The 12,903-nt window shown below is 40.0% G+C and overlaps 1 protein-coding gene across 1 annotated transcript; it reads left to right on the top strand.

Annotated features, from left to right (window-relative positions):
• The first annotated feature begins 226 nt into the window (after positions 1-226).
• On the top strand, positions 227-10,329 carry cnih4 (cornichon family member 4). The gene is made up of 5 exons (XM_070967368.1): positions 227-313; positions 1,407-1,475; positions 5,698-5,810; positions 7,080-7,220; positions 7,389-10,329. Exons 1-5 carry the CDS (start codon positions 245-247, stop codon positions 7,414-7,416), a joined length of 420 nt encoding a protein of 139 aa, XP_070823469.1. The 5' UTR covers positions 227-244; the 3' UTR covers positions 7,417-10,329.
• Positions 10,330-12,903: the final 2,574 nt, after the last annotated feature.

Here is a 12,903-nt window from a genome sequence, read left to right on the forward strand (position 1 = left end):
TTTGCATTATAACTATTTAAAAGTCATACATATGACCCTTTTTAAGTTTTCATATTTTGTCTTTTCCAAGTCATTTTGTGAGCTGTGTGATTTATTCTGCACAGCTGCTCTGGTTGTGCTCTCATAAGCTCCACTCCAGTTCACTAGGTGGCAGTACTGCAATAAAATAACTGTCAGTGTCTCAGGCCGCATAGGCTCGAGAACGGTCCGGAAACGAAAACAAGTCACTAACGGAAGTAGAAAGATGGAAGCGGCTGTGTTCATTCTGTCACTTGTGGACTGCTGTGCACTGATTTTCCTCTCCGTCTACTTTGTATCCTTTTCAGCTGTGTTTTCTGGTGGGCATCTTAAACACCAGACCGGCTAGCTGGCCGAAAGCTCTTTCGAACTCCGTTGTTTATAGCAGTATATTACATTAACGCTAAGTAGCTAACCAGTTAGCCACCATGTTACTAGTGTCAGTCATATGCTAACGTGAACAAACGATATCGTAAGTTAAGTGGAACCTTGTCTTAACCGCATAGTAACGGTATGATAACACAGGAACATAAAAACAAAACTGAAAGTTACACGGATAGTTTTAAATCAGCATAACCATAGACGAAGATAAAAAAAAAAAACACTTATCTGTAGCTTGCTACTTCTATTGTTGTTACTGGTACTGCCACTTCTACGCTAAATGTGTCACTATTTAATGTTGCCCTGTGAGTCAGCAAAGGTATCTACATTACTAATGACTTTTTTAAAGTTGTTCACACAACGATACGTCACAGATTATTCCATCCAATCCCAAACTAATATACCACTATTTTAGATCAAATTTAGTTAAAAACCTTGTAAATAATATGCAACTGTTGTGGTAAATTATTCAATGGGGTTTCCATCATGTTCATGGCATAATGAAGAAAACAGACTTTTAGTGTGCAGTAAACCATCAAATGGGGTAAAATAAATGTCCAAAATTAGTAATTATACATATGTAACGAATTAGATTCAGTTGTGTAAAACAAAAGTAGCAGCTTCAAACAGTTTTTGTGGAGGGATAGAGGATTCTTCCTCAGCAACAGAGACACATCTTTGTACACCAATATGTATGATGTTGCCCAAGGGTGACCCCTGTCAACAGAACGTGGCCAACATTCATCTGATGTACTTGTATCTGCATCCTTTTGTGGAATTTTCACTTGGGTGTCACTGTCAGTTGGGTAGTTTTAGTTAGTTCTAAAAGGTTGCCAGAGTGCAAGTTACATTGAGTTTTTCTTCTAAGCAAAGTCCAATTGGATAGGGTAAATAGAAGACAGGAATGAAGATGCTGACATAACTTGCTTAAAAAAAAAAAAAACATTTTCTGTATTTAACATGTGCAAGATACTCACCAGTTTACGGCACCTTAACTAAAAGCTCAGATCATCACCCTGTCAGATCTAGAATGTGACTACATCAATGCTAGAGCCTGCTGCTCCAAGCTGAACAAAGTAAGTCATGATAGTCTGCGTTATCACTGTCAGAGGACATTTACTAGTGATGGTGAAATGAAGCTTCTTTAAGCCTTGAAGCCTTGAAGCCTTCTAGCCAAATGGTTCACAAAAACATTCATTTCTCGAGGCTTCATGTACACAACCCCCTCCTGCTGGTCAAAGACTGTTGAACAGCCAGATATATTATAGGTGGTGATGGGTCATACCAGGCCGACGCTTCGGAGCGGAGCCTATAAATTATAGGTAATTGTAATTTAATCAATTTGCAATACACTCAAGACTGTCCTGCAACAGTGCAGCCATGGGAATGACTGCCAAGAAAATGAAATCACTTCATCCTAATAAATGCATTTCAGGTATCATTCATGTATTCATTCATGTAAATAAAATGTATATTTTTGTTTAGTGTATTATGAGTATGTAACATGACAAGACAATGGAAGCTAATATTACTTGTCAAATGTTTATCAATAAATCATTTTGTCAACATCTGAATAACTCATAATGACAGGGGAACAGTGAATTTGTGCAACTTAAGGACTTTATTTTAATTCAGAAACAAAATATGGGCTGGGTTCAGCCACATTCCCCTCATTATTTTCATGCAAAGCACAAGAATGCCTCAGCATGGATGAGGTGGTGTTGTTGTACCCCAATTCTTTAGCACACAACAAACACTTCACCTTGGATTTAAAGAAAAGCAAGTGAAGAATATAGTATATTGCATCAGGGCTGGGCAATAAAACAATAACGATATGTCTTGCGATAGACACGTAATCAATATCAATAAAAAATGTGTTCGATAAAACATTCAATATTTTTTTTTTCTTCGTCGGAAGAAACCACAAGTGGCGAAGCAAGGTTGGTTGCATGAGCAAAGGCACTGGCTCTCAGGTAACCGAGCAACGTAGAGAGTAATCTCTGATCAGGGGGAGTAACACACTAACACGCCAATCATGTAACAGTATATCATTCGGTTGCGCCATCTCGTTGTCTCGTGTTTGATGCTCTGCGAGGAGTGAGATGAGAAATAGAAAGTGAGCGCTGCAGCAAGCGAAGAAATTGGCGATAAAACAGGGAAAGTCAGCTCGCCAGTATGGCAGTTTTTTGGATTTTATGTCGGACCGTAGTCAGACCAATGTGGTCTGTAACTTATGCAAGACTGTCGTCCGCACCAAGACCGGTAATACCACAAAGTTGTTTAACCACCTTAGTCGCGCTCACTCTTTGGAGCGCAGCCGTATTCGCCAACATCCAACAACATCTGCAACCGCAGCACCACCACACAAGCAGCTGACCACCATGCAGAGGTATCTGCTTCAGTGCCTGATGACAAATCATCTAAAAGGCACGAAGACATAACGGAGGCAGCGGCATATCATATAGCTAAAGACATGCTTCACTGAGCACTGTGGGGAAGCCAGGTTATAAACATCTCTTACACGTGCTTTTTTTTTCACTTGCAATAAAAATATAATTGAATAGTTCATGTATGTATAGATTAAAAAGAGTGACTAAAGTTATTCATATGTCTAGGCTGGTTTTATAGTTCAGTCAGTCTTATTGTACTGTCTATTATGTTTGTTTACAGATGTCAAGTCCACCTCAGTTTCTGCTGTGTTTACGAAACACTGCACATATTTGAAAACATTTTATTCACCAGAAGCTGAATCAGCTTGTGAACTTCCGGGCAAACCTGCAGAAAAAAGTTTTTAGGTTTCTCTTTGTTTACATTTTTACACTTTTATTTACATTTATTATTTGGGTGTTTTCCATGGTTGTGTTGACATTTCTTTTTCTTTCTGCCTTGATAGCTGAGGGGATTATAATCAGAGGGAGGTTAAATTTAAAATAAAAATGTTTAAATTTAATTTATTTTTCTCCTGGTCCTTATTTTAAATAGGCCACAAAAAATATCAATAATTATCGATATCGACCAATATTTGCTTACATACAGTTACATACATAATTTATAATACAGTTTTCAGCCATATCGCCCAGCCCTACATTGCATAACAAACACAAAACATGTGTAATAGTGTTACTGACAGTGTACTTACACACGTGGACAAAATTGTTGGTACCCTTCGGTTAATGAAAGAAAAGCTCACAATGGTCACAGAAATAACTTGAATCTGACAAAAGTAATAATAAATAAAAATTCTATGAAATTTAACCAATGAAAGTCAGACATTGCTTTTCAACCATGCTTCAACAGAGTTATTTAAAAAAATAAACTCATGAAACAGGCCTGGACAAAAATGATGGTACCCTTAACTTAATATTTTGTTGCACAACCTTTGAGGCAATCACTGCAATCAAACGATTCCTGTAACTGTCAATGAGACTTCTGCACCTCTCAGCAGGTAATTTGGCCCACTCCTCATGAGCAAACTGCTCCAGTTGTCTCAGGTTTGAAGGGTGTTTTTTCCAGACGGCATGTTTCAGCTCCTTCCAAAGATGCTCAATAGGATTTAGGTCAGGGCTCATAGAAGGCCACTTTAGAATAGTCCAATGTTTTCCTCTTAGCCATTCTTGGGTGTTTTTAGCTGTGTGTTTTGGGTCATTGTCCTGTTGCAAGACCCATGACCTGCGACTGAGACCAAGCTTTCTGACACTGGGCAGCACATTTCTCTCTAGAATCCCTTGATAGTCTTGAGATTTCATTGTACCCTGCACAGATTCAAGACACCCTGTGCCAGATGCAGCAAAGCAGCCCCAGAACATAACAGAGCCTCCTCCATGTTTCACAGTAGGGACAGTGTTCTTTTCTTAATATGCATCATTTTTCCGTCTGTGAACATAGAGCTGATGTGCCTTGGCAAAAAGTTCAATTTTTTTCTCATAGGACATTCTCCCAGACGCTTTGTGGCTTGTCAAACATGTAGTTTGGCAAATTCCAGTCTGGCTTTTTTATGATTTGTTTTCAACAATGGTGTCCTCCTTGGTGGTCTCCCATTAAATCCACTTTGGCTCAAACAATGATGGATGGTGCGATCTGACACTGATTTTCCTTGAGCTTGAAGTTCACCTTTAATCTCTTTGGAAGTTTTTCTGGGCTCTTTTGTTACCATTCATATTATCCATCTCTTTGATCTGTCATCAATTTTCCTCCTGCAGCCACATCCAGGGAGGTTGGCTACAGACCCATGGATCTTAAATTTCTGAATAATATGTGCAACTGTAGTCACAGGAACATCAAGCTGCTTGGAGATGGTCTTATAGCCCTTACCTTCAACATGCTTGTCTATTATTTTCTTTCTAATCTCCTGAGACAACTCTTTCCTTTGCTTCCTCTGGTCCATGTTGAGTGTGGTACACACTATGACACCAAACAGCACAGTGACTACCTGTAGCCCTATATATAGGCCCACTGACTGATTACAAGATTGTAGACACCTGTGATGCTAATTAGTGGACACACCTTGGATTAACATGTCCCTTTGGTCACATTATTTTCAGTCTTTTCAAGGGGTACCATCATTTTTGACCAGGCCTGTTTCATGAGTTTATTTTTTTAAACAATTCTGTTGAAGCATGGTTGAATAAGCATAAGAAAAGTAATGTCTGACTTTCATTGGTTAAATTTCATAGAATTTTTATTTATTATTACTTATGTCAGATTCAAGTTATTTCTGTGACCATTGTGAGTATTTCTTTCATTAACCGAAGGGTACCAACAATTTTGTCCACGTGTGTATTTTATTGGGAGAGATCAGATCAAGATGTTCTCACACGGGGGAAAACTTTCTCTTTGTCACAGGCTCCATCAAAATGCCCCTCTATGTCACACACAAACCAACAAATCGCCAACACTAACCCACGAAGTGTGAGCGGCTCCATTGCGGTATATAAATCGCGCCGATACTTGAACCAATTCCTGATCCAGCGAAGCTTCGAACGTCATCAGTGATGTCACTCACCCTAACTGACACGAGTGTCGATACGCGCTTCACAAAACACTTCCGGGGTTTCTCGACAAAAGCTCCGAAGCGGCAGCATGGTATGACCCATCACTAACATTTACATAAATATACCTGAGATTTTGCCTTTATTTGTGGTGCCTTGTTAATTGTTTTCATGTATTATATGATGATGGACATACAATTACTAAAGCTGATTTTTATATTTGTTTTTGTAAATGCTATAGATATTCGTGTATTACTAAAATGATTTCTATGATTTCTGAATTTTGATGTTTGATATTTTGTATTTCCAGTGGGTAATTCCAGAGATGGTCGGCCAGTGTCTCTCTACAATGCTGATGTTGGTTTCCATGCGCTGGTTCATCTTCCTCCTCAACCTGCCTGTAGCAGCCTGGAACATTTATAGGTACTGTATGCTCTTGGGCTGTCAACGAATATTCTAAAAATATTCCTAAAGAGAACATACATATTTGATTGTGAAAATTGATTTTTGATTGTGAGGGGAAAAGGAGCACCATCAGACAGGAGTCACAAAAGAGTTTCTTTTGTCCAGTAATTACTCTGGACACTGTTTTCCCCCGCTGCTTCTCTGATATCCGCCTTCATTCTTGCTCCTCTCCTTATTTGGTGAATTAGTAGTTTATTTCAACAAAACCAGGCTAGGTGGTGGTTTTTCTAACAGTAAAAGATAACTGAAGAAGGCTTTACTTAGTTTTATTTTGTTTCTAAGTGTGTTTTATGAAGATAAAATCACTGTTCCTGTAAATGGAGTCTGACAGCTTTGGTGAGAGTAATAAAACTGCTGTTTCTGGTTAAACAAAAAGGATCTTACTCTTTAACAAAAATGTTTGGCACGGTAGGGATTCTTTCCAAAATGTTGTCAGACACTTTGAATCACAAATTGAGCGTGTCAGTGGCACAACCAAACACTTTTAGTGGACGCAAATTGACAGTGACAAATTACACTTACACTGCAGCTCATTTCACGTTTACCAGCTGCAGCATGCTGGCTCAATACTGATAACTTCAAAAATTGTTGGTTTTCATTAGTCACTTGGAACACAACAATGTATGGGACATTATTTTATTGGTTTATTTTGTAAATTTATAGGTATGCAGATCTTTTAAAAGGCATGTTTATGCTGAAATAACATATAAGTAATATCTCATTGTTTTTTCCTCGTATGGACAGGATGCACAAAAATAGATATTCAAATGGTTCAAACCTATGTGTTGCTTTTTAGAAGGAATAATCTCATGTTATTTTTGGCCAGTTTTCACAGTTTCTCGTATGCTCATACAGCTGCTGCTGTTTCCTGCGCCGGCAGCTTTTCTGTAGGGTTGGGTATATGCTCTTTATCTACAGAGACCCAACAATTCCCTCATGAGCAAGCACTTGGCAACAGTGGCGAGGAAAAAATTTCTTTTAACAGGCAGAAACCTCGAGCAGAACCAGGCTCTGGGTCGGCGGCGTAGGAATAGCTAAGAAGCTGTTCAGAACCCTTTTTGGACAACTGAATTTGACCTCGATCATGCACTGCTGTTTTATTTATTGAATTGCTCTTGGGTTGAGCACACACTCAGTCTTATATGATTTAGCAGAGTTCATGTCTTATTGTCCATGGTGCAGTAAAGCTGTGGGCTTTAATCTGTCTTGTCCCTCTTGTCCGTACAGGTACATGAAGGTGCCAATGGGAAACATGGGTGTGTTTGACCCCACTGAGATCCACAACCGAGGTCAACTAAAGTCACACATGAAGGAGGCAATGATTAAACTGGGTTACCACTTGCTCTGCTTCTTCATTTATTTGTACAGGTGAGAACAACAGCATTTACAGACACACTGACATTTAGTGACTTGTCCAAGGCCGTTTACATCAGCTTACGCTCACTGACTCACACACTGTATAATAGTGGCTGTATAATAGCTGTTTGCTCTGTGAGTTCTATATTAACACGTATCTTTCCCACCCCATTTGCCCAGCATGATCCTGGCTCTGATCAACGACTGAAGCAAACAGCAAGCTCTCTGACCCCCGCTGCCAAATTCCAAACTCCAGCGTTTGCTGTTTTTCTGTATAGTACTGTATGCATAAAATCTGTTAGAACAGCAGAGAGAAGTGTACTATCACTGTGGTCTCACTGAGAGTCACACTTTTATATGTGTTGTCAGTTTTGACTTTGATACAATATGTATATCTAACTAATTAACACTTCAGTACCATCCTGACAAAATGTCCTACAACAACCACTGAGCTTTATTGTGAAGGGGACTTCAGTAATCAGTTTGTTTTTTTTTCAATTTCTATCTATAGCAGTGAGTAATTACAAAATGAACAGCAGATACACAGCTTCTACTGGCTGAAATATAGAAATATTAGACAATTTCATACTACAATGAGTAAGTAAGCTTATATCAGATAGAATCAGTGTACCTGCCTTTAGGACCTGCCTTTGACCCCACAACAGCCTCTTCGGTTCTTCATGTCGTATATTAAACAAGGTGCTGGGAACATTCTGCTCCATGTTGTCACAATTTGTCAAACAGTTACTGCTGACTTAGTGACTTTACGTATATTGCAAATACTTTAGAAGGTTTCATTTAAACAATGTACAGTCAGAAAAGAAGAGGCCTAATGTGTGCCAAGAGAAAATTCCCCACACTATTACTCCACCATCACCAGCCTGAAGTGTTGACACAAGGTGGATCCATGGATTCATGTTGTTTACACAGAATCCTAACACTGCCATCTGCTTTTGGCAGCAGAAATTGAGATTCCTCACTCCAGGCAGTTTTTTTCCAATCTTCTACTGTGCAGCTGTGGTGAGCCTGTGCACACTGTAGACTTGGTTTCCTCTTAGCTGATGGGTGGAATCCATTGTGTAACCCACATGTGTTATTCGAAGGTGTCCTCCTTTGCACCACTGGTGTAACATGGATATGTGAGAAACTGACGCCCTCCTGTCAGCTTGAAGCACGTGTCTGCTGTCCTGTCTATTAGAATAGCAAGGCATTTCGCCCACAGAACTACAGCTCCCTGGATTACATTTCTTCCTCATTCTGATGTTTGGTCTGAACAACCACTGAACCTCTTGACCGTGTCTGCATGCTTTTATGCATTTACTTGCTGCCACATGTTTGGCTGATTAGATATTTATATTAATGAGCAGGTCTGCAAGTGTACCTAATAAAGTGACCACTGAGTGTACATTCTGATCAGTTTGTGCTTAGCTGCTGGCACTTTATCATTTTGTGTTACCAAACATGACATTAAACAACTGTGTGTTTCTTTTCTGTGCGGGGCTTCAGAGTCCAGTCACATGTCTGTCAGCTCTGAAATGAACTGCACATGTAGCTCCTGCCATCACTTTATGAACTTGTTAAGATGCACAGTTCAAGACATGGTGAAGTGTTAAGTGTTTTAGCAGTCTGATTGTAGGTTTTTATTGACGAGCAGACCGGGGCACTGATATTCCAAGGTGACAGTTCAGCACTTTTTATTGATCTACAGGCTGGCGTCACCTGGAGTTGTGCTGAGCCTTGCTGTGTGTCTTATTGCTCCTTATCAGTGACCGCTCAGCTAACCCAGTATGTTGAATAGAGAGGCAGTCAGAAATCTCTGATTGGCTGTTCAGTCATCAGTTTTTCCTTTTTTCCTACTTGTGCCTTTCGTTGTTCCTTCAACAAAGTTTCATTTGCAATTTCTTGTCAAACAGTTTGATTTAATCTAGAGAATGAGACTGTTATAGTGGTTTGAAAATGGTTCATTAGTTTGTTTTTGTTATCAGTGTTTTTTGGCAGGAACACAGACCACTGACAAGGCATCTCCTCTGACACAGGCACAGTGCATACATGCAGGTGGCAAATAAAAGTAGAACCCAACATTAAGTAACAATGGTATTTTTTTATGCAGCAGCTTTTAAAAACAAAATTACAAAGTGCTTTACTGTAAAAACAAAGACAACAAATAGATAAAATCCCAAATATAACAGACAGAACATAATGAAATCTTTCCCAAACATGGCTCCAAAACCCCCCATTGATCTGGTGACTGTGAGGACTTTACCAAATTATTGTCATCATTGTTAGAATTTCTTCTTTGTCACCTGCTGTTGGATGCAGTCTTTGTTGTGTGATTCTGTGTTTTGTCTTGCTTGGTGAGTCAGGACCTCACTGTGTTTCTAGTCCAACACTGTTGCTCCTTCATTTTGCAGAACTCTTCCAGTTCTCACATTTTAAGCTTACGTAACAATCAAAGTATCAAAAGTTTTTCAAATGAAATGTTAAAATCAGAGGCTTGTGATGGTATTGAAGTGTAAAGATCATCAGATGATTGATCACTAAAGTTGCTCTAAGACTTTTTATGCATGTGCAACCTGCCAAACTTCACACACTCAAAGGGGGTGGGGGGTGGGGGTGTGTGTGGGGGGGGTGATATATATATATATATATATATATATATATTGTGATATATAAGTCATGGCTGTTGTATTATGACTATTCTTATTTTGGACAACTCAATTTGACCTCCACCATGCACTGACATTTTGTTTACTGAATTGCGTTTGGGTTGAACACACTATGTGTAAGTCTGACATTCCATATTTCAAAGATCCCTAGATCAGCAGGAGTCTTAGCTTTTCACTGAGACGATGGATAGATGTGTGCACGCTTCATTTGATTGAGTGTACAGACAGTGCAGTCAGTGATAGTACAGCACATCCATACCTACTCTGTATTATTTAAGGCCTTTTGTGTGACCAGTATGTACACGTATTCTGAAGGCATTTTTCTCTTCAGTGTGCATGAACTGGGAAGACTGCTGGTGTTCAGGCCTGATTCACACTAAGCTGTCTTATGTACTGTAAAGTTTCTTTTTTGGAGGGAAATGTGTTTCATAAATAAAACTAAGATATGTTGTTGGTCTTTAATTGCCTCAAAATGGCAAGTGCTAACTTTACAGCTGTGTGTGTGTGTGTGTGTGTGTGTGTGTGTGTGTGTGTGAGTGTGTGTGAGAGAGAATCTTTATGAATTGAGAAGTGATAAATGTTTAATGATTTTTTAAGAGGAGTTGAAGTTGTACCTTCATATTGTGTTCTCTTCTTAAGAGTTTCATTTTGCTGTAACTGCTGAAACCTTTAGCTCTTTTTAACTTGCCACTGTTTTACCCCCATATTTCTGTAATCATCCCCAAATTTAAACATTTTAAACATTCTGGCAGTTCTTTGTCTTGCTAGTAGCCATATCAGCATATATTGTGCTTCTGCTGAAGGCAGGAAGCTGAGCAGGTGTAAGATTGGCTATTACTTGGAAGAGAGGTTTTCAGGGAAAAAGAAAGAAGCTGCTGGAAGTGAAGCCAGTGGGCTTATAGGGGGCAGGCTTTCCTCTGGACCTAATAAAAATCCCAGTGCAGTGGTGCAGATGATCTCATGGCAATAGTAATAGTAGGGGTTTTATCTGGCCACCTAATCTTCCCCCACTATAATTGGCTCAGAACATTGTTAGAACTTCAGAAAACACTGGAGTAATATAATTATCTATTGTAAAAATCTTAAAATTAAGAAAACGGCTAGTGAAGAAAGTGAGGCCTGTGTGTTCATAAATTGATATTTAAAATGCTAAATAGTTTTTTACATACTTAATTTGACTGTTGATACACCTACATTTTATGAGTTCTTCACAGCTGGTTTCAAGTTTATATATTTACTGTGTCTTTAAGCTCAAACTTACAAAAGTCCAGTTTATTCACAGTCACTTGGATCATGAACCCCAAACATAGCCTCATTTTCAGTCATATGCTTATTAAAACACTGCTCAAAAATATAAAGGAAGCACTTAATAATCACAGTATAACACCAAGTCAGTTAAACTTCAAGGATATCAATCTGTCCATTTCGGAAGCACAAGTGAATGTGACTTAAACCTGCTTTGGTGCAGTGACAACAGGTGCAATGGAGAGGCAAAAGCAATACAACCCCCAAAAAGAGTGGTTTTGCATGTGGTGGCCACAGACAATTGCTTGCTCCTTATCGTTATTGTCTTTGTCTGACTGTCATAACTGGTAGCATGAGGCGGTACCTGCAGCCCAGTCAGCTCCTCCAGGATGGCACATCCATACGTGTGGTCACAAGACCATTTGCCTTGTTTCCCAGCAGTCTCAAGAGCATGGAGGAGATACCAGGAGACTGCCAGTTACTCAAGGAGAGCTGGCCAGGGCCATAGAAGGGCATCAACCCAGCAGCAGGACCGGTATCTGATCCTTTTTGCAAGGAGGAACAGGAGGAACTGCCAGAGCCCTACAAAATGACCTCCAGCAGGCTACTGGTGTGCAGGTTTCTGACCAAACCGTCAGAAACAGACTCCATGAGGGCCCCATGTGCTCTTGTGGGACCTGTGCTCACATCCCAGCAACATGCAGCTTGATTGGCATTTGCCAGAGAACACCAGAATTGGCAGGTCCGGCACTGGTTCCCGTTCTCTTTACAGATGAGAGCAGGTTCACACTGAGCACATGTGACAGCTGTCAAAGAGTCTGGAGACGCTGTGGGGAATGTTATGCTGCCTGTAACATCATCCAGCATGGCTGGTTTGGTGGTGGGTCAGTGAGGGTCTGGGGAGGCATATCCTTGGAGGGTCAGACCTCCATGTCATAACCAATGGTACCCTGACTGCTGTTAGGTATAAAATCCTCAGAGCGATTGTCAAACCTTACGCTGATGCAGTGGCCTCTATCAGTGTTGCCACACCGGCAGGGCAGTTTAGCCAGGTCTCAACGTTAAAAACATTAAATGCAAATTCTTTTCACTTATTAGATCATTTATTAGCCAATGATCTGACATTGAAAAGAGCTTATTTTAGCTGTAATGATTCTGTGATAGGAGACAAGACTGACTGTGGATGAACAATGACAAATTTAATATTACTGAGACAGGTACCAGATGGTCTGTGATGGCTACGATGTGTTTGACCATGCCACTCGTTTGTCACTGTTGTTTAATAGTTCTCCAGTTTGACTGAGCTTTGAGTTTAGCAACTTTAACACCTTGATTTGAGATTGTGATGTTGGAGGGGAGGGGGGATGTTAGTTCCCTGTAGATTGTGATGAAGAGGGAGGAGAGGGGCGTTGGATCCCTGACTGGGACAGAGGCATCTTCTGAATGCGTTGAGTAATGTTGAGCAGAAGGTCTGGTGCAGGGGAGAGATACAGACTGCTTGAATATGCTGGCCTTTGCACCTATCTTTACATTCTTGCTCTGTTACAGCATCAAAAGAGCCTGTTGCACATTGGCGCAATGCAGTCTGTAATCAGTGATGTTTGGATGTATCCCATCAGACTTAAAGCGGTCTTTACAGTTCCAAAAGATACTGAAATTGTGAACAAACTTTATTCCATGGTTGAGGCATTCCGATGTCAGCCAGGAATTCAGGGCAAGGAGTTTGCTGAAAGATTCAATGCATTTCCCAAGGTTGGATTGGAGTTACCAACATCTGGACCTCG

The sequence above is a fragment of the Chaetodon trifascialis genome, chromosome 7 (genome assembly GCF_039877785.1).
Source record: "Chaetodon trifascialis isolate fChaTrf1 chromosome 7, fChaTrf1.hap1, whole genome shotgun sequence".
NCBI classification, from domain to species: Eukaryota; Metazoa; Chordata; class Actinopteri; order Chaetodontiformes; family Chaetodontidae; genus Chaetodon; species Chaetodon trifascialis.